Here is a 23,318-nt window from a genome sequence, read left to right as displayed (position 1 = left end):
CGTTCCATCCATCTCCAGAGCAAGGAGGCATCACCAAGACATCGGAAACCTTGGCAAGCATCTCTTCTTCCCCTTCTTCTCACATCAGGGTTGTAAGTGTACTTTACTTTATGTTTTGGGGTTGTTCCTCTCTCGCAATGGAGTAGATCTCCTTTTCTATGGATGTAGGGAGTAGTTTTGGATAGGGTTTGATGTAAGACTCATGTTCGTGCCTTTACTTGTTGGATGATTTCTCTTGCTTCATTTCTATTTGATGTGCATGAGACTTGTTGCCTTGTCATGTTAATTGATTGTGTAGGAATTGTTAATTTCGTAAAAACAGGATCTTAGATTGTACACCCAAGGGGCCCTAGTGACAGGGGTAACCCATTCACGGACGTCTAGGATATTCCCTTGAAAGGAGAGGCAACTTCTCCACAAGGAAGTAAGAAACCAAACCAAACCCCTATCTCTATCCCTAATGATACCGATTAGATTTGTATTCTTGTGATCTACCGAGGCACCCTAGTGACAGGGGTTAACCGTAACAGGATTTCACAGGGATCTTCTCTGATTAGTACTTAAGGATAGTAGCTTTAACTTCCGACGAAGATATATTGATTGACAATGAGTAAAAGATCGAACATGATGAATCAGGTTCCACCATAATGAAATCGAAATCCTTGAATCCATTTCCCAAAACTCAATTCCCTCCAAGATCAATTCTCTCATCCTTCTCTTTCTCTCTTCAATCACTCTCGTTAGTTTACAAGCGCCAAAGCTAACTTTCGACCGTCTAGATAACTTACTTTGCGACATCTCTAGTGCTTAATTAACAGTCCATGTGGTTCGACAATCTTATATATTACTAACGACGAATCCGTGCACTTGTGGAATCGTAACAATGACGCACAGAAAAAAGAAGCAAAACTCTAAAGAAAGCGTACAAGTGTTCGAAATGCTAATTGCTTGTGTTGATTGAGCTTATTGAGGCTATATTTATAGCCTTGGTCAGGGCGTCTGGAAGGGTTCCAGGCGCCTGGGAGGGAATAAAACTTTATCCCTTCTCGCATAGATCGTGTTTGACCGTGATCTGGATAAAATTTCAGGTCCGGGCACCTGGAAGGGGTTCCGAGCAGCCCGGATTGGTCTGGGTGCCCGGAATAGTTCCGGGTGCCCGGACCACAATAGTCAACAAAGTTGACTTTTGGTATGGTCCCTCTGCTCCGGTGCTGCTCGCCTCGGTTCCAATCTTCCGCTCCGATTACGCTCGCTTGGGTGATTTCAGCCAACCGAAATAAGGCTCACCCCGAACCCAATTTTGGCCTTCTCGAGAAACCTTCTACTCCGGCTTCTCGTCCCTCGAAAATGCTACATGCCTTCTTCTCGTCCGCCCGTGTACTCTTCCGCAGCACCTCGTACCTCAGACGCACCGAGTCCGTCGGGTCTCTTTCGTGTCGTCTTTCACGCTAGCTGCATCTTTTGCTGGACTCCCTGTGCTCCTAAGCTCCTGCACACTTAGACACAAGGTTAAAATACCACAGGACCTAACTTAACTTGTTGATCACATCAAAACAACCTTGGGGTTCCAACAATATTAGTTTTGGCTTTCAGGCACAATCTTATCAGTGTTATAATATAACTTTTAGCATAAAAATGATCGGCCCTAAGAACAGGGCAAATTGGGAGGATTTATCAATCCACTTGATGCTAAGATATACAAAATAAACCTAAACAACCCTAATGTTGGTAGGGTAAATATGGTTTAGTGCCGACCAATATAAGATCCGGTCTAAACTTCCAGATCCCAGCATAGCAGTGTAGGGGTAAGTCTAATTATATATAGCTGCTCAGTCTAAAGTATCTGACGTACCTATGGTTGAGCTCCCAACTTCCCAGCAAAAGCACTCTAAGAATACTACTAGTTGGGCGCAACATCGTTTGAACTTAAAGGACAACTCATTTCTCACTATTAAAATACAACTTAATATATAGTCTGGTCATCCTAATTGTCGGTCAAAATGAATGAACTCAGTTCCCCATCCTTGTTAGTGTTGGTGCAGCAGAGCCAGCAAGAGGCGAGTGAATTGCCTTAAAAAAACAACCCCTTTCTCAATCCTTTGATTAAATTAGATTAGCACAATATTAATAATGAATTAATTGAATAACTAAATAAAAGAAAGTAATTGAATAATTCTATTTACTTTGTTACAACCTAGGTAGTTGTTAATCCAATGCGTTGAAGAAAACTCCACTAGAATTCTCCTTTGTTGCAGGCGGAGAAACCTCTTACAGAAGTTGGTTACTCAAAAGAAAGACTAGGAAAGTGCATAATGCTTGTTGTTCAAGTTGTTGAATTATTCCTAACTTCAAAGGTCTTTTTATAGCCCCTAGAAAATTTCATCCGAAGCTGGATGGTGCCTTCAATTGGGTGGAAGGCGCCTCCAGCGTGGCAAATCTTATCACCGAAGACCAAATTTTATCTACGGCTAATAGCTAGGGAAGAAGCCTTCAATAGGTTGGAAGATGCCTTCGTACTATTCATCTTAGGCGCCTTCCAGCCATGGATGGCGTCTATCACAAGGCAACTCAGCTGAAAAGTTGATCTCTTCACGTAGTTCTTCACATAGGTGATTCTCCGGATAAACGGAGTTGAGGTCACTCGAACCCAACTCCGACCTTCTCTTCGAGTATCCTTTCTCCCCGGCATCTCATCCCTCGGTCCGCCGCGCGCGTTCTTCTCGTTCGCTGGTGTACTCTTCCATATCATCTCGTCCTTCAATGCACCGATCCCGTCAACTCTCTTCCCGTGTCATTCTTCTCGCTAGAAGCATCTTTCGCTTGACTTCTTGTGTTCCTAAGCTCTTTGACACTTAAACACAAAGATCAAATACAAAAGGACCTAACTAAACTTAGTTGACACATCAAAACTACTCCGGGATACTAGCAGTAAGTCTCCTATTACATATAACCAATCAGATAAGGGTCCGGTTGGATCACCTCCAAGATAGAACATTGTCAGGAAATCATAACGACCAGTCAGAGAATAACAGCTATTCATTAAGGAATATTCTAATATCTGACATATACAAGCAATAGAACTTTATTATGAGATAGGCTACTCAGCTTCTATCATTGTTATTGAGGTTATAAAAGACTATTCATACACGTATAACAGAAGATTTCTCGGAGGAAGACTATACACCTTCGATCACCCAACAGCTTCTAGCACCGAATATTCCTTATATAACATTACTATACCATAGTATAGTTACCGATTGATACTCGTGCATTTACATCACATTTCAATTATATACTTAGGTTTGTACCTATAAGTACACTCCTGTATACCTACGCAAGTGTATATATGTTAACGAAACTATACCTACATACATGTGATAGATATCATATCCTAACAGAGGAGTAGAGTATTCCATTGGGTAGATCCTGATTATACATTTGTTGTAGTGTTGTATATATGGAAATTATAAACAAGGTAGATCTTGAATATAAATGATTCTTGATTTTTTTAATTATTGATGGAATCAGTATTCCATCGGTAAATATCGATTGTTTTTCAACGAAAGCAACATTTCTATCGGTAATATCAAAATGAACTTTCTGACAGAAACTCGATTTTGATATTACTGACGGAATGATTGTTTTCATCAGGAAAATTTTCTACGGAAAATAAATTTTCATAGTAAAATTTACCAACGGACCTAAATTCCGTCTTTAAAATCATTTCCGATGAATCACCTTCCGACAAATAATTTTCTGTCATAATTTTGTCCCTAAACCACTTCACCGACGGAATTACAATGGAATATTCCGTTGGTAATCTCGATTTTTTTTTGTAGTGTTAGAAATTGAGAATGAACAATTGTTTATGAATGTTTCGAAGATGCTCATGAAAGCCATTGCTTGGGAAGAAGGAGCTAAATGTACCTTTGATCATGTAGCACACATCTCTGTGTTTGATAAAAAAAATATTAGGTAAGAACAAGGTATTATGACCTTTATATCCGCTTTTTGCTAGTGTGCTCATGACACCGTCATTGCCTGCTTTAGGGATTATGATGTAATGTTGGTTGGTCTTCCATCTCTTTTGAACATCAGAGATGTAGTGTCAATGGCTAAGATGATGAAATGTTTTTCTTGAGGATGCAATAGGAAGTACCGTCTCTTAGTTATCTAAAATTATAGTTTCATGTGATTTTATTGCTATAGATTATATTGATTTAAAAGCCATATAAATGGTATGACGGTTGAATAAGGTATGATAATTGTTTGAGGAGTGTGGTGCTGATAGTTTTGCTCAAGTGTGTTGCTAAGGGTTGATCATGGTATGAGAATTATTTGAATTTTGATTCTATTTTTATTCCAATTTTGGTTTATAATAGCGTTAATAGAACATTTATAGCCCACGAATAAATATAACTGTAGCGCACAATAGACGACATCAATAATCTTAACACAAATACCTCCTTAACATCATATTTTGTACATCGTAAGTAGCCCTCGAAGCTAGGGTGAAGTGGAAGGGTACTCAGTTATCACATAGACACCCACGGTTTGATTCTCAGCTACGGGGCATTTGCAGGATTTTTTTTTTTCTAAAAATGGGACTCGCCACCAAGGGATGCTAGGCTTCTAGGCCGCCAACTGCAAGCACTTCCCGATTTACTCTGACAGTCGGTGGGAAATTTTCGTGGGACCGGGTATTCTCTTTTTTTTTTTTATGTTTGCCAATTCATTATATAAGCTAAAGAAATCAAAAAATGAAATGGGACATAAAACAATCTCTCCCTACACCTAAGCTACCCATGGAGCTAGCTAGGAAATTTCCAATTTCCACCATAGGAAAATAAAATTTCTAACTTTAGACTTTTCCCTTCTCCCCATTGCACATACCTCAAAGGTATGCACAGACAATCTCTTCTTTATATTTAATGCATCTAAGGTCATGAATAACTTGTATTCAAAATATCCCAAATGGATTATAATTAATTGGGTAAGTCTATTATGTTGGGAGAAGTAGGTTGGTCAATTGTATTTGGTGAGCGGGGCAGATTTCATTTTATGAGAGGACCAAGTGGGTTAGCTAAGCTAATTAAGCATGTCAATCAGGCTAGTAGTAGGCAATGGTTTCAATCAAGCTAAGTATGCCGAACAAGCTAAATGAAATTATCGCATCGTCGTGCTAGGTGGCTCAAAAAGATTCGTCATGGCAAATTCGATCGACTAATTATGTCCAAGACGATTCAAGAAAGCCAAATGAGTTAGACATATAATTAGAGGGATGGACAAATCACATCGATAGTACATATAATAAATCAAACAAGCTAGATGTGTTATGAAAATCTTAGTTGAAGTGAGCATGTCGACAAAGCTAGGTATGTTGAGAAAAAAGGTTGGGCGGATGTACCATGCATAAACTTTTTCATTGATTAATTAAGTCTAGTTCAATCATATATATATAATTGCAGCTTAATTTGTAATTTAAAAGGTACAATTAAACACCATAATTTATAAAATTGACGCTTTTGTCTTTGTTAGCATGATTAAACCTAGGTTTCAAACAAAATGGAATTCGTATTATATCATTATTCAAATAAAATATCTCATCATCATCATCATCATCATCATCATCATCATCATCATCATCTTTATTATTGAAATAAATTAAATGGCTACATGACAAATTACTTTATTAAGTAAGTCAATTATACTGGTTATAATAACCCATGCATAGTAACGATAATATTGATAATATATATGATATTCAAACGTCTCATATATATCTAATTGTTGTTATCCATCCAGAATTGAGCTTGGAGTCGGTCAACAATCTTCCAATCCACCTGGAAAGCCTTAGTGAGAACTTCATCGGATATGGAGGGTTTTGAGCCAAAAACTGCATTTGCAATGGTTATGGTACCGGGGTTTTGGCTACTTAGAGCAGCGATTGCAGTAGCTCTTGTATGGCCACGGTTGAATTGGAAGTGGACAAGGCCTTGAGGGAACACAAACACATCACCCTTCTTCAGAATCTTGGTGAAAAGGCGGTTGGTTTGGCCGATGTTGGATGTCACAAAGCCAACATAGAGCTCTCCTTCTAGCACGGTGAGGATCTCGGTGGCGCGAGGGTGAGTGTGGGGTGGGTTGAGTCCGCGAGGGCCGAAGTCGATGCGAGCCATGGAGATGCCGAGCGTGTTGAGCCCAGGAATTGTATTCACATTGACTGCACGGACGTTGGAGCCTAGCTTGTTTATGGTGTTGCCGGGCTTGTCGAGGCCATAGGTGAAGAAGTCTTCGGCTTTCACGTCATCCATGCTCTTGCAAACGAATCCATTGACAAACACTGTAAATCAGGGAACCAATGAATATATAAGATATAATTAGACAAGCCACTCTAAATTAAATCAACCAAGCTAAGCTAAGCTAAGGGAGAAGAAGTTATGTTTATAAACCTTTGGAGCTGTTATCGGCGACGCAAAAGTCTTGAAGTGGACTAGGATCAGATGCCCATACTACACGAGAGGTAGCCAATTGCAAAGCAAAGAGAGCAGCAATGACCAGAAGAATTTTAGCCGTCATCTTAGCTAATTAATTTGTTTAGGAGATTAATATATAAAAGAGTAGAAACGCTGCAATGAATGAATGATATGCGAATAGGTTAGAGGAAAGGGATGTATATATATAGACTATCAGACTAGAAGGTTTGAACTAATCTTACCTTACTTTGACTTTGACTTATTATAAATGTATAATTCAAATATAAACATTAATGGGAACGTGGATTAGTTAAGTACAAGCCAATATAATCAATTAATTAATACGATGATAAACGCATTAATTATATTGTGTTGCCCATTCTAATTTGCTTCTATGTTGGCCAAGTAAATTAATATAAAGGACGTAGAGGATCACTAAGTCAATTAGCTTTAATTAATTGTGCATGTCTTGTATTTGGTAGCTAGCACCATATGATATGGTCAAATTCTCAGGCGAAAATTAAACTTTTAATTGGTCAAGTAATAAGATAAGACCAAGTAGTTAATTACTCTGATGATTAAGGAGACTGAGCATGTCATGCGCTTTTAGTTTACCATTTCATGATCTCTCTTCTCACGCACGCTACCAAATGAAAGCAGAGCAGGGCAGGGAAGAATGTTTCAACTTTCAAGCCTAGTACTTCTTCTCTATATAAACCTATTAATGCATGCATAGCAATACCAATATACCATTGCTCAGCTCAGTGATACAATTAATCAAAGACATGGCTATGAAACTGCTCCTCGTCGCACTCCTCGCCTTGGCTTTCGCTCATGCTGCTGTATTGGCTTCAGATCCTAGTCCCCTTCAGGACTTCTGCGTCGCAGATGATAGCTCCAAAGGTGCATAGCTTTACAATTAATTAAGCTAAGCGCTTTCATTTCCATTTTCCAGTACGCATGCATGCATATGTTTACCAATCGGACCTTACCTTTTCGCAGTGTTCGTCAACGGCGCCGTATGCAAGAACATGAACGACGTCACAGCCGACGACTTCTACACTTCTGGCCTCGACAAGCCCGGCAACACCGTCAACAATGTCCGCTCCAACGTCACCGCCGTCAACGTGAATAAGATCCCCGGGCTGAACACCCTCGGCATCTCCTTGGCTCGCATAGACTTCGCGCCTAATGGGCTCAACCCTCCTCACACCCACCCTCGCGCCACTGAGATCCTCGTCGTGCTAGAAGGAGAGCTCTACGTCGGCTTTGTGACGTCCAACATCGGCCAAACCAACCGCCTCTTCACTAAGAATTTGAAGAAGGGTGACGTCTTTGTGTTCCCCCAAGGCCTCATCCACTTCCAACTCAACACGGGCAAATACAATGCCGTTGCGCTCGCCGGTCTCAGCAGTCAAAACCCGGGCGTCATTACCATTGCCAAGGCTGTGTTCGGATCGACGCCGCCCATTTCCGATGATGTGCTCGCCAAGGCTTTTCAGGTGGACAAACGCCTCGTTGACTGGCTCCAAGCTCAACAATGGACGGACAACAACAATTAGCAACTTTCACTTTCTCAACCAACCCTCACTCACTTGCTTAATTAATTAATTAATTAATTAATTGCCAATAAATCATCTGCATGATGTATTCGTTGTTGTTACTCTACGTTGCAAACTTGCAATTCTGTTGCTTTACTATTTTTGGATTCCAAATCAATAAAAGAAGCTAAGGGAAAAATAAAGAATCATTATTTATCTTTGAATGTTAACCGTGCTACATCATCATTCCTGCAGCTGATGTCTCTCTAACAAATGATATCCCAAGTTATGAAAATTTCTCTGTTTATGGAAGTCTCCCCTGAACTTCTATTATCCTAGGTTGTGAGAACCACCTTGCCCATGGAAGTCTCCCCTAGACTCCTACTATCTCAACCTGTAAGAACCTCCCTGTCTGTGGAGATCTCCTCTGAACCTCAACTATGGCTGCAAGAACTTCTATGCCTGTGGAGATCTCCTGTAGACCTCAACTATCCTAGACTACGTGAGCCTCCTTGCCTTTGGATATATCCCCTGAACTTCAATTATCCCAGGTTGTCATAGCCTCCCTGCCTTTGAATATCTCCCCTGACCTCAATTATCCTAGGCTACGAGAGTTTCCTTGCCTTTGAAGATATTCCTTGTACCTCAACTATCCTAGGCTGCGAGAGCGTCCCTACCTTTGGAGATCTTTCCTGAACTTCAATTATCCCTGGCTTTGAAAGCCTCCCTGCCTTTACATATCTACCCTGTACCTCGACTATCACAGGCTGTGAAAGTCTCCCTATCTTTGGAGATCTCTCCACTAGACCTCAACTATCCTAGGCCGCAAAAGACTTCTAGCTTGCTGAAGTCTCCTCTAGATTACAACTCCTTCGGTGATCTTATTTTATCAATTTTATAAACACTTCTCTAGCTAATAACCTCTTAGGTGGTGTTGTCCCTCAAGCTACGAGATTATCCCCATCTGTAGATATCCCTCGTGGACTCTGGTTTCACAGACTACTTTACTTCATTATCGTTGTTAGTCATTCTTAGATCAGGAGCTAATTAAATAGTGAGCAGTGAACTAAACATGGCTATAGTGAAGTAAGATTATGTCGTTTCCTCCACAAAAGTAAGATTATTATGGCTATAGTGAACTAAACTTGGCTATAGTGAAGTAAGATTAAATAGTGAGCAGTGAACCAAATTATCAATACCCACATCCATTTCCAAATATGTCGTTTCCTCCACAAAAGTAATATTATTATTAAAAATAATAATAATAATTTAAATATTTTAAAACATATTTAAAATATATTTATTTAATATTATATAATTTTAAAATGATTGAGTGGATTGTGAGACCTATAAATAATGAATGTTAATGTTAAAAAGAATGTGGGTGAAAGAAGGACTTTTGACCCCTTCCTGTCTGACCCAGCCCATCTTGTAACTGGGCCTCTTGAGCTACCCGTAAACAAGCTCTTCGATTTCCACGTAAGTCGGACTTTTGACCCCATGTAGGCTTGACTTATGACCGCCACGTAATCTTGACTTCTGACCGCCACATAAGCTTGACTTTTGACTGCCACGTAATCTTGACTTCTGACTGTCACATATGCTTGACTTCTGACTACCACATAAGGTTGACTTCTGACTGCCTCGCAGTCGCGACTTCTGACCACCACGTCTTACTGCACCATCATGCACTGTATCACCGTTGTATATTAGTGATTTTTGTGGGTCAAAGACAACGCTTTTTGAAAAGCGTTGTCTATTATCAATTTTTTAGTGTCTACGACAACGATATTTAAAAAGCGTTGTCTATTGTCAAGTTATCATCTCAATCTGGGATGTTATGAACCGTTGGATCAAGTAAGGAGTAATAAAACCCTTGGTTTCACTCGGCACCTACCTATCTCCCGAACCCCTTGGTTTCACTCAGATTTAATCTCAGCTGCTCCATCAGATCTGGATTGATCACGGTCGTCGGATCGGATTTGGGGAAATAAACTCTTCTCTTCCTCTCTCGTTCGTTTTTCTGCCTTCACGCATAGAGAAGCTACGCAAGCCGCCTTCTCCTATACTTCCTCTCCTTCACCACCGGTCGACGGCACCTTTGCTCATCAATCGTCGTCAGCCGGAACTCCCCCTCACATCCTCATCCTCTCCATCTCACCATATTCTTCATCCACTCTGCCCTTCACGATTTTCTGCCCCGACGCAACCGCAAGTATCGCCGCCCACTTCACCGTAATCCGACAGCCCCTTCCTCTTCGGGTTAGAGGAGGAAGCTAGGGCACGCAACTTCAATTCTGACGCACATCAACCCCGACGCCATCCTGCTCGCCATTACCGAAGCTACTGCCACTTCCTTCATCTGGACCAGATCTGAGCAGAACAAGTTCCGATTTCACTTCAGACCCGGACACCATCTACCATCTTCGAGCATCCTTCATCCGGTTTAGATCTGGACAGAACAAGCTCCAACTTCTGATCAGATATGATCTTCTACAAGTATCCAACAACAACTTCTTTGTCACCATTATTCATCTATTTCTTTGATTGTTGATTGCTTCTTTGGTTTTTATGTTTTGAATGATTGTTGATTGTAATTGAATTCAAGTTCCCATGTTCTAGATTCTCTAGATTAGGCTTAAGTTGAATGTTGCTCACAAGTTGTTCGATGTAATGCCCCAAACATCTTTTATAGCTTTATTAATGCATTTTAGTTTCTTAATTTATTTCAATGCTTTGTTTGGTTAAATGTTAGTGATAGTTGTCCTTAGATTGAATGCAATTAGGATAAATTAGATTTCTTTAATGCTTACTTGATGTTACTTTAATTTTCTTGCAATCATAGTTTAAGTTAAACTGGATTTTTTTACTTGCATTGTCTTTCATTTACTAGATTAGGTTTCATTTAATATTTTTCTATTTCATTCCTTAGTTTAATTCCATCTACAACAGCCATCATCTACAAGATCCGTCCAAAGCTTGGGTTCATCCATAAACACTTGTGGTTTCTTATGTGTTTGATTTCTTTCATGTTGAGTCATGTTTTATGTGAATGTTAAGTGCTTGTATTAATTTGACCTCCTATGTTTCAATTTGCACAAATTATGTTTTCATTGACTCATGTCCATCAAGTGTTTGATTAAATGTCTCTTCCATTATATAGGTTTTAGTTGATACAATTTCTTTAGTTTAATTCCATGTAATGCTTGTTAGTTTAGTGATTTATGCTCCCATGATGTGTGTTCTTTATTTGAATATAATTAGTTTAGGTTTTGTTACATGCTCTAGTTTTTGTTTCACTAGATGTTTACTTGATGTGTTTTTACTTTCCAAGCTCTAGGTTAGATTGGATCAAAAATCCAGACTACGAATAAGTGAGTTTCCTACTTTCCCTTGTAAATTGTTGACATACATATATAGTTTGTCATTGGATGATTATCTCATCTATAATAATTTTTTTAAGAATTCAGTCTGCTCAAATTCTTATTATCTTGAATCTGTTAGTTCTTTTATTTTTCTAGAAGTTGTGTAAGCATACTGAATTGGTTTATATTTTGAATCATGTTTTTTCTTCTATTTTATATTTCATGTCTATTATCTAATACTTGAATTTTCTTTGTTCATATATTCTTTTCTTTTCCCACAAAATGGATTTGCATCATTGCTGGAGTTAGTTTTGGGTGACAAAACTTTAATTGAGTTTATATCTCAACATTATGAATCTATAAACAACTACATAGAACAGATACTAGTTATCCCAGTCAGACCTTGCCATGTGGACTACAGAAACAATCTTACATGTCATCTGCAAGGTATTTACTTTCCCTATGTTTGCCTTTATGTTTAGTTGATAGTTTTATTCCAGTTGACTCTGTTATGATGCATTAATTTCTTAACTTTTTTGAAATAAGTTTTTGACTTCTTGGATGATAGAAGTTGAGATTGTGAACATTTCACATGTCGTTTGCTTATTCCTGTTGGCTTTCATTAAATATTGAGATTTTGGAAATTTTACATGTAGTGTCTTTTCAGATATTTTGAATGGTGAATGGAGGTATTCAGAAATTTCGGCTGAACAACTTGGATATGGATGATTATAGGAGCAACAACTACATGTTATGTGGCACTGCATCCAAACTTCAAGGGTGTGACTGGAAAGTACTTTGACGAAGAACTATTAAGAAGACTTTGGGATTTAAACGAGAAGATGGTTAAAGGCAATGAGTAAAGAACATTCAAGTTAAGAGGATAAGTATCATCTATCAAAATTCTTTAAGTTCATGCAATAAGATGTAGTTGATAAGAGTAGTTTTGAGTGTCTCCTAATTAAAATTTATTTGTATGCAAGTAATTATGTTTGTTATAGAAGTGTAAGGATGATAATTTCTATATTGATCTTAGTTGTTTATTTAATGATATGTTGTTGATTAAAATAGATTTATTTTGCATTTATCTTTTATTTGTCTTTGGTATTAAAAGACAATAGTTTAAAACTTCTTATCTTTTACTAAAAAAACAACGCTTTTTTATGTATTGTGAAATTGTTGTCTTTGCTGAAAAAGACAACACTTTTTTATGCGTTGTCTTTAACAATGACAACGCTTTTTATGTATTGTCTTTAACAAAGACAACGTTTTTTATGCGTTGTCTTTGTAAAAAATGGCAACGCTTTTAAAGCGTTGCAAAAGCATTGTCTTTGCTACAAATGACAACACTTTTAAAGCGTTGTCTTTGAGCAGACTTTTAACAACAGTGCTTTTAACAACGCTTTTTCAGCCACATAGACAACGCATTTAAAGCATTGTCTGTTAGCTTTTTTCTTGTAGTGCAAGGGAGGTGATGGCAACAGTGTCGGTGAACTGGGCAAGCAGGAGGATTTGTACCCTCGATCACTAGTATTTATTAGACGTGTAAGTAAGAGGTTGTCTAATAGAAGAGAAAATAACAACCATACTTCTTTCCATGTAGGGAGTTGACTGCAACACACATATGAGATGATGGACAAGGCATGGAGGAGTCCACATGGAAGGAAGCTTCATGCCAATATAAGATAAAGGAAGTTCGCCAAGAAGAAGGTTCTCTCTTCCATGCATGCTCTCTACTGAATTCCTTGACTTTTGCAGCCAACATGCTAGCCGACCTAAAGCTGGATATCAACAAGTTATTACCGGAGGGCGTGCTATACATGTTCAGGCTGAGTCCGATCCGAACGTATCTCTCGAGCGGCTTAGGTGAGAAATTTCCTTGACTTTTTTCTATGGATCTAACTGATTTCCTCTCTTTTTCTTGCAGCTAACACCATGATGAAGTCGGTGGCGCTCGACCTGCTAAAAATTAAAGCTGCCGAGGCTGAGGCAGCTGCTGCGAAGGAGATGGAGAGGCTCGGGCTGACGCCGGTCGGCTCCCATGAGGGTGAGAGCGAGGAAGCTCCGACTACTGGTGGTGGGTCCGCCGCCCGAACGTCACATAGTGAGGTTGCTGGGGAGGCTGCCCCCTCCGGCGTGCAGCCGACTGCTCGACCTAAAGAAACTGAGTTTGCTGGCGATGCAGAGCCACTGAACAGACGCAAACGACGCCGAATGGGCACGCCAACCCGTTCGGCTTCCTCGGCGGTGAGAGCGTCCGAGGAGACGGGTGACCCCCCTTGGCCACGGAGACCGTGGAAACTATCTCCTCCGATAGGACACCTTCGCAGTGTGACCTCCCGTCTGATCTGGTCGTCGCTCAGCCGCTCAACGTCTTGGCCCCCACTCGCAAGAGGATTCTTCGATGAGGAATCCATTCCACTCCGATCGGCCCCTCCTTCAGCCTGGCGGTATCTGCTCCAACCACCCAGAGTGGTCATCGGTCGATAAAGGCGACCTTGCATCTCCCGACTGAGGAGCTTCTGTTGGCGGCTGATCAGCCAACCTCCCCCGAACATCAAATAGTTAACCGGGGGCAGCTGGCCAAGGTTTGGGAGGAGGCTCGAGTTGCGACCATGCTGCCGGGGCTGCTCGGCAATAGCCATATGCAGATGGCAACCGGGGTAAGTTGTCTATTTTATGATTTATTTTCAACTTGGTATTAACCTTCCGTCAATCGACTCTAGTACTAGGTGGAAAGCGTGGTGGTATGCAACCGCCTGGCGCTATTCGAGGAGGAGCTCAAGGGGCTTAAAATTTCTGGGGTGGGTCCCTCCCAGGGCCCTACATATGCCGAGCTGCAGGCGAACCTGGCTAAAACCCAGAAGTTATTAGAGGAGGAGCGGAGGAACTCCTCCGGCCTGCAGACCATGGTGGGTCGGCTCGAGACCCAGGTCAAGTCGTATGACCAGAAGATCGATCTGGCCACCACTAGGAAGAACAGGGTCATCGCCGACCTGGAGGCGAAGAACATGGAGGCCCGAGCTTTGGATCAAAAGGTTAAGGAGCTTATGAGTCTGTTGGACGCCAAGCAAAAGGGTCGCTCGGCGGAGGCGGTTGTTCTTCGAGAGGACTTGAAGACCTTCCAGGACATGCTCGAGGCCTCCCGTCTCGCCTTTAAGGAATACCAGGACGCTGAGCCGAGCCGTTTTGCTGTAATTAGGCAAAACTACATCCGTTCGGAACAATTTGTCAAGAAGATGTGCGAACGACTTGTCAGTGCCTTTGAGCTGGCCATCGATGCCACAGTTACCTACTTGAAAGCAAAGGGTCACCTTCCCGAAGCCACAGCCATTCCGATTTTGGACCGTGCCGAGCTCCTCTCCACCATTCCTGACGAGATCTTCGATTACTTGGAGTGAGGAGTGGTATTGTAAAATTTTTTTTGATGTCTCGTATGTATGCCTGCCGCTCGACAGGGATTTATACTAGTTAATGGAGTTCCTTTTTGTTTTTTCGTATGTCCCTTGCCCTTAGTTGACTCTATAAGTCTGGGCGGATCGCCTACTCGAATCTCGTTCCCTGTCATATTCGTTATCTCCTGTCCTTTGGACAACCGTTCAAGCTTCGATTTTACACACGCTCTCCTTTTGTTCATGAGCACAGAGTTGCCATTTTACTCGGGTTTATGGTTATGAACGACCATGGGGTTTAACGTCGCCGCTCGACGGTCTTCAGTGCGGGGTATTTATGGTCACCGCTCTGACCCTGGGGTTTAACGTCGTCGCTCGACGGTCTTCAGCGCGAGGCATTTATGGTCGCCGCTCCGACCTTGGGGTTTAGCGTCGCCCCTTGATAGTCTTCGGCGTGGGGTATTTATGGTCGCCGCTCCGACCCTGGGGTTTAACGTCACCGCTCGACGGTCTTCAGCGCGGGGTATTTATGGTCGCCGCTCCGACCTTGGGGTTTAACGTTGCCGCTTGACGGTGTTCGGCTTTAAGCTTGCCGTTCGGCAGTAATTTTGATAACCTTTGCCTTTGATTCAATACTGCAATTTGAAAGGGACAAGAACATAGGAGACACGACATTGATTACATCAGCGCACCTTTCAGCCAGCTCGGTACGGCTGGAGATGGTTCGCACTCCAAAGGCGTTCGAGCCGCCGTCCGTCCTCGTCCTCCAAGTAATAAGTGCCCAAGCGGAGCTTCACCACGACTTTGAAAGGTCCGGCCTAGGGAGCCTCCAGCTTGGTGACGTCGCCGACCGGCTTCACCTTCTTCCATACGAGATCGCCTACTAGAAAGGATCGAGGTTTTACTCATCGATTATAGTTCTGATGCATCCTTTGTCGGTAGGATGTCAACCGTACGGCAGCCCTGGCGCGTGCTTCGTCCACCAAGTCCAACTCCAGCTGTCTCCGCTCGACATTGTCCTCATCGTATCGCTGCACCCGATCGGACTCCACCCCCACCTCGACCGGGACGACTGCTTCTCCTCCATACACCAAGTGGAACGGGGTTACTCCTGTTCCCTCCTTTGGAGTCGTGCGAATCGTCCATAGGACTCCCGGGAGCTCGTCCACCTAGCTGCCTCCTATATGGTCGAGCCGAACTCGAAGGATCCGTAAGATCTCCTGATTGGCGACTTTCGCTTGTCCGTTGCTCTGGGGGTATGCTACGAAGGTGAAGGCCAAATGGATGTCGTACCCTTTGCACCATTCTCTAAGTTGTTGACCAATGAACTGCCTTCCGTTGTTCGAGACGAGCCGACGCGGGATGCTGAACCGACAGATGATGTGCTGCCAAATGAACTTTTTGACCATCTACTCTGTTATCCTTGCCAACGGCTCGGCCTCGACCCACTTGGAGAAGTAGTCGACTGCCACAAGCAGGAATTTTCATTGTCCGATCGCCATTGGGAACGGTCCTACGTTGTCCATTCCCCACTGGTCGAACGGGCAGGACACCATGGACGACTTCATCTCTTCCGTAGGCCGGTGAGAAGAGTTATAGTACCTTGGCAGGATAGACAAGTTGCCACTTTTCGAGCGGCATCTTCCTGGAGAGTCAACCAAAAGTATCCTGCCAACATAATCTTTCGTGTTAGTGAACGGCCACCCGGATGCCCTCCACATGACCCTTGGTGCACTTCTTGGAGTATGTAGTCGTTGTTCTTCAGTTCGATGCACTTGAGCAGCGGTCGGGAGAAAGCTTTCTTTTATAGCTGATCTCCGATCAACGTGAATCGACTCGCCCTTCTTCTCAGTCGATGGGCCTCTTCCCGGTCGGGAGGCGTCACTCCGGATTGCAGAAACTCTTTCAGTGAAGTCCTCCAGTCACTCAGGAAGGTGAGCCCCTCCATTCGGTCGATGTGTGCCACCAGGGAGACCTGCTCGATCGGCTGCTGGACGACGACCGACGATATGGAGCTGGCAAGTTTTGCCAGCTCATCCGCCGTTTGGTTTTCCACCCAGGGTATCTTCTGTATAACCACCTCCCAGAAGTCAGCCTTCAATTTCTCAAAGGCCTCGGCGTAAAGTCTGAGCCTCAAGTTGTTGATCTCGAATGCCCAGTAAGTTGTTGTGCGGCCAGCTGGGAATTTGAGTGAATCAAAACCTTGATAGCACCGACGTGCCGGGCGACCTGCAGGCTGGCTATGAGTGCCGTGTACTCAGCTTTGTTGTTGGTTGCCCGGTAGTCCAACCGAACGGACAAATGCATTCGTTCTTCTTGGGGGGAGATTAGCAGCACCCAACTCCACTTCCCTGCCGAGTGGATGATCCGCCCACGTATATCTTCCAAGTTACCTCTAGTTCGGGAGTCTGCACCTCAGTAACATAGTTTGCCAAGGACTACGCCTTAATGGTCGTTCGGAGCTGATACTGGATGTCGAATTCGCTGAGCTCCGTCGTCCACTTGATTAGCCGCCCTGATGCTTCTGGATTGAGGAGGACTCTCCCCAGGGGGTTGTTGGTCATTACAATGATCGTGTGCACGAGGAAGTACAGGCGAAGCCTCCTAGCGGCGAGTTCCAGTGTGAAAGAAACTTTCTCGAGACCAGTATAGTGAGATTTGGCATCTTTTAAAATATGGCTCAAGAAATACACCAGTTGCTCCTCGCCGTTCGACCTTACAAGGGCCAAGCTGACTACATGCTCAATCTTGAGAGACTCTCTGACGACTGTCTTGGCTAGTACCGGTAGTGAATTGAGATAGGCTTTGAGCTCTTCAAACGCTCGATCGCACTCCTCGTCCCACTAGAACTTGATGGCTCGGCGCAAGATCTTGAAGAAAGGTAGACTCCGGTCGACCGTCTTGGAGATGAATCGGGATAAGGCCGTTATCCGATGGTGAGGCACTGAACTTCCTTCAAATTCCTTGGAGGTGGCATATCTTGCAGTGCTTTTACTTTGCTAGGGTTCGCCTCGATACCCTGCTCGGTAACTATATAGCACAAAAATTTCCTGCTCTTCGTGCCAAACAAAAACTTGCCCAAGTTCAGCTTGATCCTGTACACTCAGAGTGTTCGGCAGGTTTCTTTGATGTCTGCGTAGAGGTCAGTAGCTCGGAGGGATTTAATAAGTATATCATCGATGTATACCTCCATATTCAGTCCAATATGCTTCCGGAAGACTTTGTTCATGAGCCGTCGGTACGTGGCCCCGACATTCTTTAAGTCGAACGACATTACATTGTAGCAATAGGTGCCATCCGCCGTGATGAAGCTCACCTTCTCCTGATCTTCCCGGGCGAGCGGCACTTGATGGTATCCTTGGTATGCATCCAGCATGCATATCAGTTCACACCCAGCGGTCGAGTCTACCATCTGATCGATTCTGAGTAGGTGATAGAAGTCCTTCGGGCACGATCTGTTTAGGTCCCAAAAGTCGATGCAGACACTCCACTTGTTGTTCGGCTTGGAGACGAGTACTATGTTCGCTAGCCAGCTCAGGAAATGGACCTCCCGTATGTGGCCGACTTCCAACAGCTTCTCGACCTCCGCCCGGATAATCTGATTCTGCTCGGCGCTAAAATCTCTCATTCTTTGCTTTACTAGCCAAGCATCTGATCGAACATGAAGCTCATGCTGCGCGACGCTAGGGGAGATGCCGGGCAGCTCGTGTGTTGACCACGCGAAGACATCATGGTTCTATTGGAGGCAGCTGATTAGCTCGACTTTTTGGTCGGCTCCCAGATCAGATGCTATGAAAGTCGTCGCATCTGGTCGGCCAGGATGTATCTGCACTTCCTCCTTTTCTTCATAAACTAAGGTAGGGGGTTTCTCGGTTATAGTGTTTACCTCGATCTAAGGGGCCTTTCGGGCGGACTTAGCCTCCGCCTTTACCGTCTCGACGTAGTAGCGCCGAGCAGCCAGTTGATTCCCTTTGACTTCTCCGACCCGATCTTCAACCGGGAATTTAATTTTCTGGTAAAATGTTAAGACAACTGCTCGGAACTCATTAATGGCTAGTCAACCCAATATGTCATTGTAAGCGGACGGGGTGTCTACAACGATTAAGGTAGTCGTCTTTATTCTTCGGAGCGGCTCTTCTCCGAGGGATATGGCCAGCTTTATCTGGCCGATCGGCTGGACCTCATTACCTGTAAACTCGTACAATGGATTCATCATTGGCAGCAGCTTGGTCTGGTCTATCTGGAGTTGGTCGAATGCCTTCCTAAAGATGATGCTGACTGAACTCCTTGTATCGATAAATATGTGGTGGATTGTGTAGTTAGCAATTACCGCTCGGATGATGAGGGCGTCGTCATGCGGTACTTAGATTCCCTCTAAATCTCTGGGACCGAAGCGGATCTCTGGTCCGCTCGCCCTTTCTTGGCTGCAGCCTACCGCGTGGATTTCCAAACGCCGCGCGTATGTCTTGCTGGCTCGGTTGGAGTCACCGCTGGTCGGCCCACCAGCGATGATGTTGATCTCTCCCCGAGCGACAATGTTTCTGTTCTCCTCCTCCTCAGCGGAGTGCCCGACTTGTCCACGCGAAGCTGGGGCGCGGTCGTCTTCATGTTGATGCCGCCGCTCGGTTGACCGCCTGATCTCCCCTTGCCGTTCGGTGCTCGGCCACCTATATCACAGTTCGGGGGAAGGCGATTGGCGATGATAACTCTTGGGAGTCAGCTGAGCGACTGCGGGGACTCCATGGCAGTCTCGTGTGTTGTGGTTGGCGGATTGATGGATGGTACAGAACATAGGAGTCCATACCTTTCCCTTGGGCCTTGGTCATTCGGCCGCCACGTGCTGGACGACGTGTGGCCTTGCTTCCTGCTTTGGGCGTGCCATATCGGCTCGGGGCCCTCTTGGAGGCTGATGGCTGATTGTTGGTCTCCGATCGGCATGCGCAGCCGATTCTGATGGCGCTTTTTTCCTTCGGGCCGCCTGAGCTTCCTCCACGTTGATATACCCGCTGACCTTCTTTAGCATATGGTCGTAATCGTGGGGCGGCTTCCTGATGAGCGAATGGAAGAAGTCCCCGTCGATGAGCCCTTGGGTGAAGGCGTGCATCATTGTTTCGGACGAGACCATGAGGATGTCCATGGCTGCCTGGTTAAAGTGTTGAATGTATGTCCGAAGAGTCTCTCTCGGCACTTGCTTCATAGAAAACAAACTGACGCTGGTCTTTTGATAGCGCCTGCTGCTCGCGAAGTGGTGGAGGAAGGTCGTCCTGAAGTTCTTGAAGCTTTGAATCGACCCATCCAGCAACCTTCGAAACCAGCGTTGTGCGGAGCCGGATAAAGTAGTGAGGAAGACTCGGTACTTAACTCCATCCGTGTACTGATAAAGGGTTGCCGCATTGTCGAACTTGCCGAGGTGGTCGTCTGGGTCTGTCGATCCGTTGTACTCGCCGATCGCCAAGGGTGCGTAGTGCCTTGGTTGAGGGTCCTGCAAAATTGCTTCGTAGAATTGACGGTTGATCCGCTTGTGTGATGAGTCAGCTCGGGGCGCTTTGCACTTTCTTGCATCCTGAGCGGGGGCTTCGTCTGAGGAAGACCGGTCTCGATTTGCTTGCGCAATCTCAGAGGGTGTCTGGAACAATGCCCGGTGGAATGAGATCAGCGTGGGTGGTGCCTCTACTTGCGTACCGATTGGACCTTTGTTTTGACCCCATTTGGAGAGCTGTTCCGGACGGTCCTCGTGCGCTGCTCGGCCTCCAGATGCTGAAGTTGCTTGTTCTACCAGCCGCTCGGCTAGCGCCTTCTATTGCTGCTTTATCATCTTGGTCGCTCGCGCCTGCACAAGCGCGTCAAGTTCCTCTTGAGAGAGCGTCACCGTGTGTTGTCGTCCAACTTCTTACATCTTCTTGACTCGGATTCAGGTGTGTGTACGGGGAGCGTGCACGCGCCTCTGGGGAGCCCTTTATAAGGACCCCTAGACACCGATGGAGGGATGCAAACATCTCTACTGTAGCTACAGTTCTCGCTTCTACTCTACTTCTTTCTTTCTTTCTGCCAGAGGTTTGACTTCAGCGTCGGAGGGCCATCACCGGGGAATCCCTCCCTGGCTCGGCACTGTGTTTGCAGGTCCACGGCGGCAAGGGATCCGTCTTTGGAGTCTTCGACCAGTCAACAGGAGCGCCACGTCCCCAGCATCCATCAACTTTGCACTCAGACAGGATTAGAGATCTTTCCTGAACTCAACTATCCCAGGCTGCGTAAGCCTCCCTGCCTTTACATATCTCCCCTGTACCTCGACTATCACAGGCTGTGAAAGTCTCCCTATCTTTGGAGATCTCTCCCCTGGACCTCAACTATCCCAGGCCGCAAAAGCCTTCTAGCTTGCTGAAGTCTCCTCTAGATTGTAACTCCTTCGATGATCTTATTTTATCAATTCTATAAAGACTGCTCAAGCTAATATCCTCTTAGGTGGTGTTGTCCCTCAAGCTACGAGATTATCCCCACCTGTAGATAGATATCCCTCGTGGACTATAGTTTCACAGACTACTTTACTTCATTATCGCTGTTAGTCATTCTTAGACCAGGAGCTAATTAAATAGTGAGCAGCGAACTAAACATGGCTATAGTGAAGGTTAACCAAGGGAGGTGATGGCAACAGTGTCGGCGAACTGGGCAAGCAAGAGAATTTGTACCCTCACTAGTATTTATTAGACGTGTAAGAGGTTGTCTAATATAAGAGAAAATAACAACCATACTTCTTTCCATGTAGGGAGTTGAATGCAACACACATATGAGATGATGGACAAGGCATGGAGGAGTCCATGTGGAAGGAAGCTTCATGCCAATATAAGATAAAGGAAGTTAGCAAAGAAGAAGGTTCTCTCTTCCATGCATGCTCTCTACTGAATACAAATTCTATGAGTATTTTCCATTCAACGTAGCAATTGATCGGCTCCACCACTATTCTAATTTTTCATCCTTGCTCCACCAAATATCCCTTCCTCAACAGAAGGCACATGCTTTCATAGCTTGCTATAGCTCTTCCCTAGCGGAAGACACTTTCTTTTCAAGCATAAGCCCTTCCCCTTAGAGAAGGTAAATTTTATTTCGAAGATTATCCTCACTTAGGTATTGAAGGGAGTCGGCTTTGCTGGTCATAGGCGAAATCTACAAGTGCACGACTTTCAACAAGTAATAAAATATCTATCATATAGGATCAAAATCAATGCTAGAGGGGAGTGAATAATGTTACAAATTAAAAATGAGCTAATAGTAAAATTAAATAGTTGAATCAATCAGAGTTAGCACGACAAAAATAAATTTAACTTTAGACTGATTCAATCAAGTAAGACAAAAGAGTAAATATGCAGTAAATTAAGCTAACAATTTTAGCATGCAAGTTTATCAATCAAATCACAAGTAAGCATACACAATAATATAAAAAATGTGATTCTTATTTCTAATTTCTCTTAGGTGGGGAAACCTTTAAGAAAAAATATATAAAAATTAAATCACAATAATAACACATAAGGCAACACTAAAATTAATGAAATTGTTACTCTAGATATTGCTAATCAGAAATAAAGCACAAGTTACAATGTGTCATAGTACAAAAGGAGAAGAAGAACTTAGAGTATCAAAACAAGAGCGAATTGATACTAGATGAGTTGTGTTGAAGCTCTGCTTTGAAACTCCTTATATATACTCCATCAGTCACTCAGAACCTTTTTGATTGCCTATACAAATACTGACATGGCCACAACTTCTATCAATAATATACCGTTAACAAAGCTCTCAGGTTGCTTGTACACCCCGTCGGTCACCTAGGTAAAGGTCAATCTTCATCATGATCATTTTATTCTAATTGTGGATAACACCATCCCCCAGTCGCCTGGAAGCTACTCCGGTCACCTGTACACTCTGGTTGCCTAGACTTGTACGATCGCCTAGACCTTGTTAAATCCTTTCGTTGAGAGTTAATACCAGCCAGTCACCTCCGGACTCCATCTGGTTGACTAGAACTGACGAAAATGCTTCACTATAGTGGTTACACGTAATGAGTATGATATAGAATGTAAAGTTACAATTATGTTGGAACTAGATGTTTAGCCTCCAGCCGACTCATTTAGATTGAGTTGCCAAGCCACAGCTCCCAGTTGCTTCCACCTATATTTGTTTGCCAAGCCTTCAGCTCTTAGTTGACTCTACTTGGACTTAATTCACTTAGCACCTAGCTAGAAATTTTACTACCAAGCCTTAATCACTTGGACATGATTCACCTAGCCCCAAGTTACAAATTTAACTACCAATCCTTAATCATTTGGACTTGATTCACCTAGTATCTAGCAAGGAATTTGTTGTTTGGTCTCCAACCAAGACTTAACTCATGCTTGATCCAAATTAGGACTTTGGATTCTTATATTCACTATGACTTAGTCACTTCCTGGTTCACAACCAGGACTTTTAATATCTATCAAGTAACCTGCACCTACAAACTTGACACAACTAGTTAGATCATAACTAATCTAATTTTAACCTTAGTCGTATATC

General features: G+C 43.6%; 2 protein-coding genes and 1 long non-coding RNA gene across 4 annotated transcripts; 2 read left to right on the top strand and 1 right to left on the bottom strand.

Moving 5' to 3' along the window:
* Positions 1-5,627: 5,627 nt before the first annotated feature.
* Positions 5,628-6,645, bottom strand: LOC122024760 (putative germin-like protein 2-3). The gene is made up of 2 exons (XM_042583447.1): positions 6,453-6,645; positions 5,628-6,343 (listed from the first exon to the last, which is right to left on the bottom strand). Exons 1-2 carry the CDS (start codon positions 6,577-6,579, stop codon positions 5,784-5,786), a joined length of 687 nt encoding a protein of 228 aa, XP_042439381.1. The 5' UTR covers positions 6,580-6,645; the 3' UTR covers positions 5,628-5,783.
* A 577-nt stretch (positions 6,646-7,222) lies between these two features.
* On the top strand, positions 7,223-8,226 carry LOC122025057 (putative germin-like protein 2-1). The gene is made up of 2 exons (XM_042583811.1): positions 7,223-7,379; positions 7,479-8,226. Exons 1-2 carry the CDS (start codon positions 7,262-7,264, stop codon positions 8,036-8,038), a joined length of 678 nt encoding a protein of 225 aa, XP_042439745.1. The 5' UTR covers positions 7,223-7,261; the 3' UTR covers positions 8,039-8,226.
* A 1,757-nt stretch (positions 8,227-9,983) lies between these two features.
* On the top strand, positions 9,984-12,450 carry LOC122025058. Of its 2 annotated transcripts, none has more exons than XR_006123591.1 (2): positions 9,984-10,516; positions 12,050-12,450. It is a non-coding gene; the product is annotated as an uncharacterized LOC122025058 (long non-coding RNA). The 2 variants fall into 2 exon arrangements; XR_006123590.1 differs by having other exon boundaries at positions 12,039-12,450.
* The last annotated feature ends 10,868 nt before the right edge of the window (positions 12,451-23,318 follow it).

This window comes from Zingiber officinale, chromosome 9B (genome assembly GCF_018446385.1).
Source record: "Zingiber officinale cultivar Zhangliang chromosome 9B, Zo_v1.1, whole genome shotgun sequence".
NCBI lineage: Eukaryota > Viridiplantae > Streptophyta > Magnoliopsida > Zingiberales > Zingiberaceae > Zingiber > Zingiber officinale.
This window is presented reverse-complemented; position numbering and strand designations above follow the sequence as displayed.

Coding starts and splice junctions, on each gene's coding strand:
- LOC122024760 (XM_042583447.1), bottom strand. CDS start 6,579: ATGACGGCTAAAATTCTTCTGGTCATTGCTGCTCTCTTTGCTTTGCAA. Junction 6,344..6,452: donor CGCCGATAACAGCTCCAAAG/GTTTATAAACAT, acceptor CCTGATTTACAG/TGTTTGTCAATGGATTCGTT.
- LOC122025057 (XM_042583811.1), top strand. CDS start 7,262: ATGGCTATGAAACTGCTCCTCGTCGCACTCCTCGCCTTGGCTTTCGCT. Junction 7,380..7,478: donor CGCAGATGATAGCTCCAAAG/GTGCATAGCTTT, acceptor ACCTTTTCGCAG/TGTTCGTCAACGGCGCCGTA.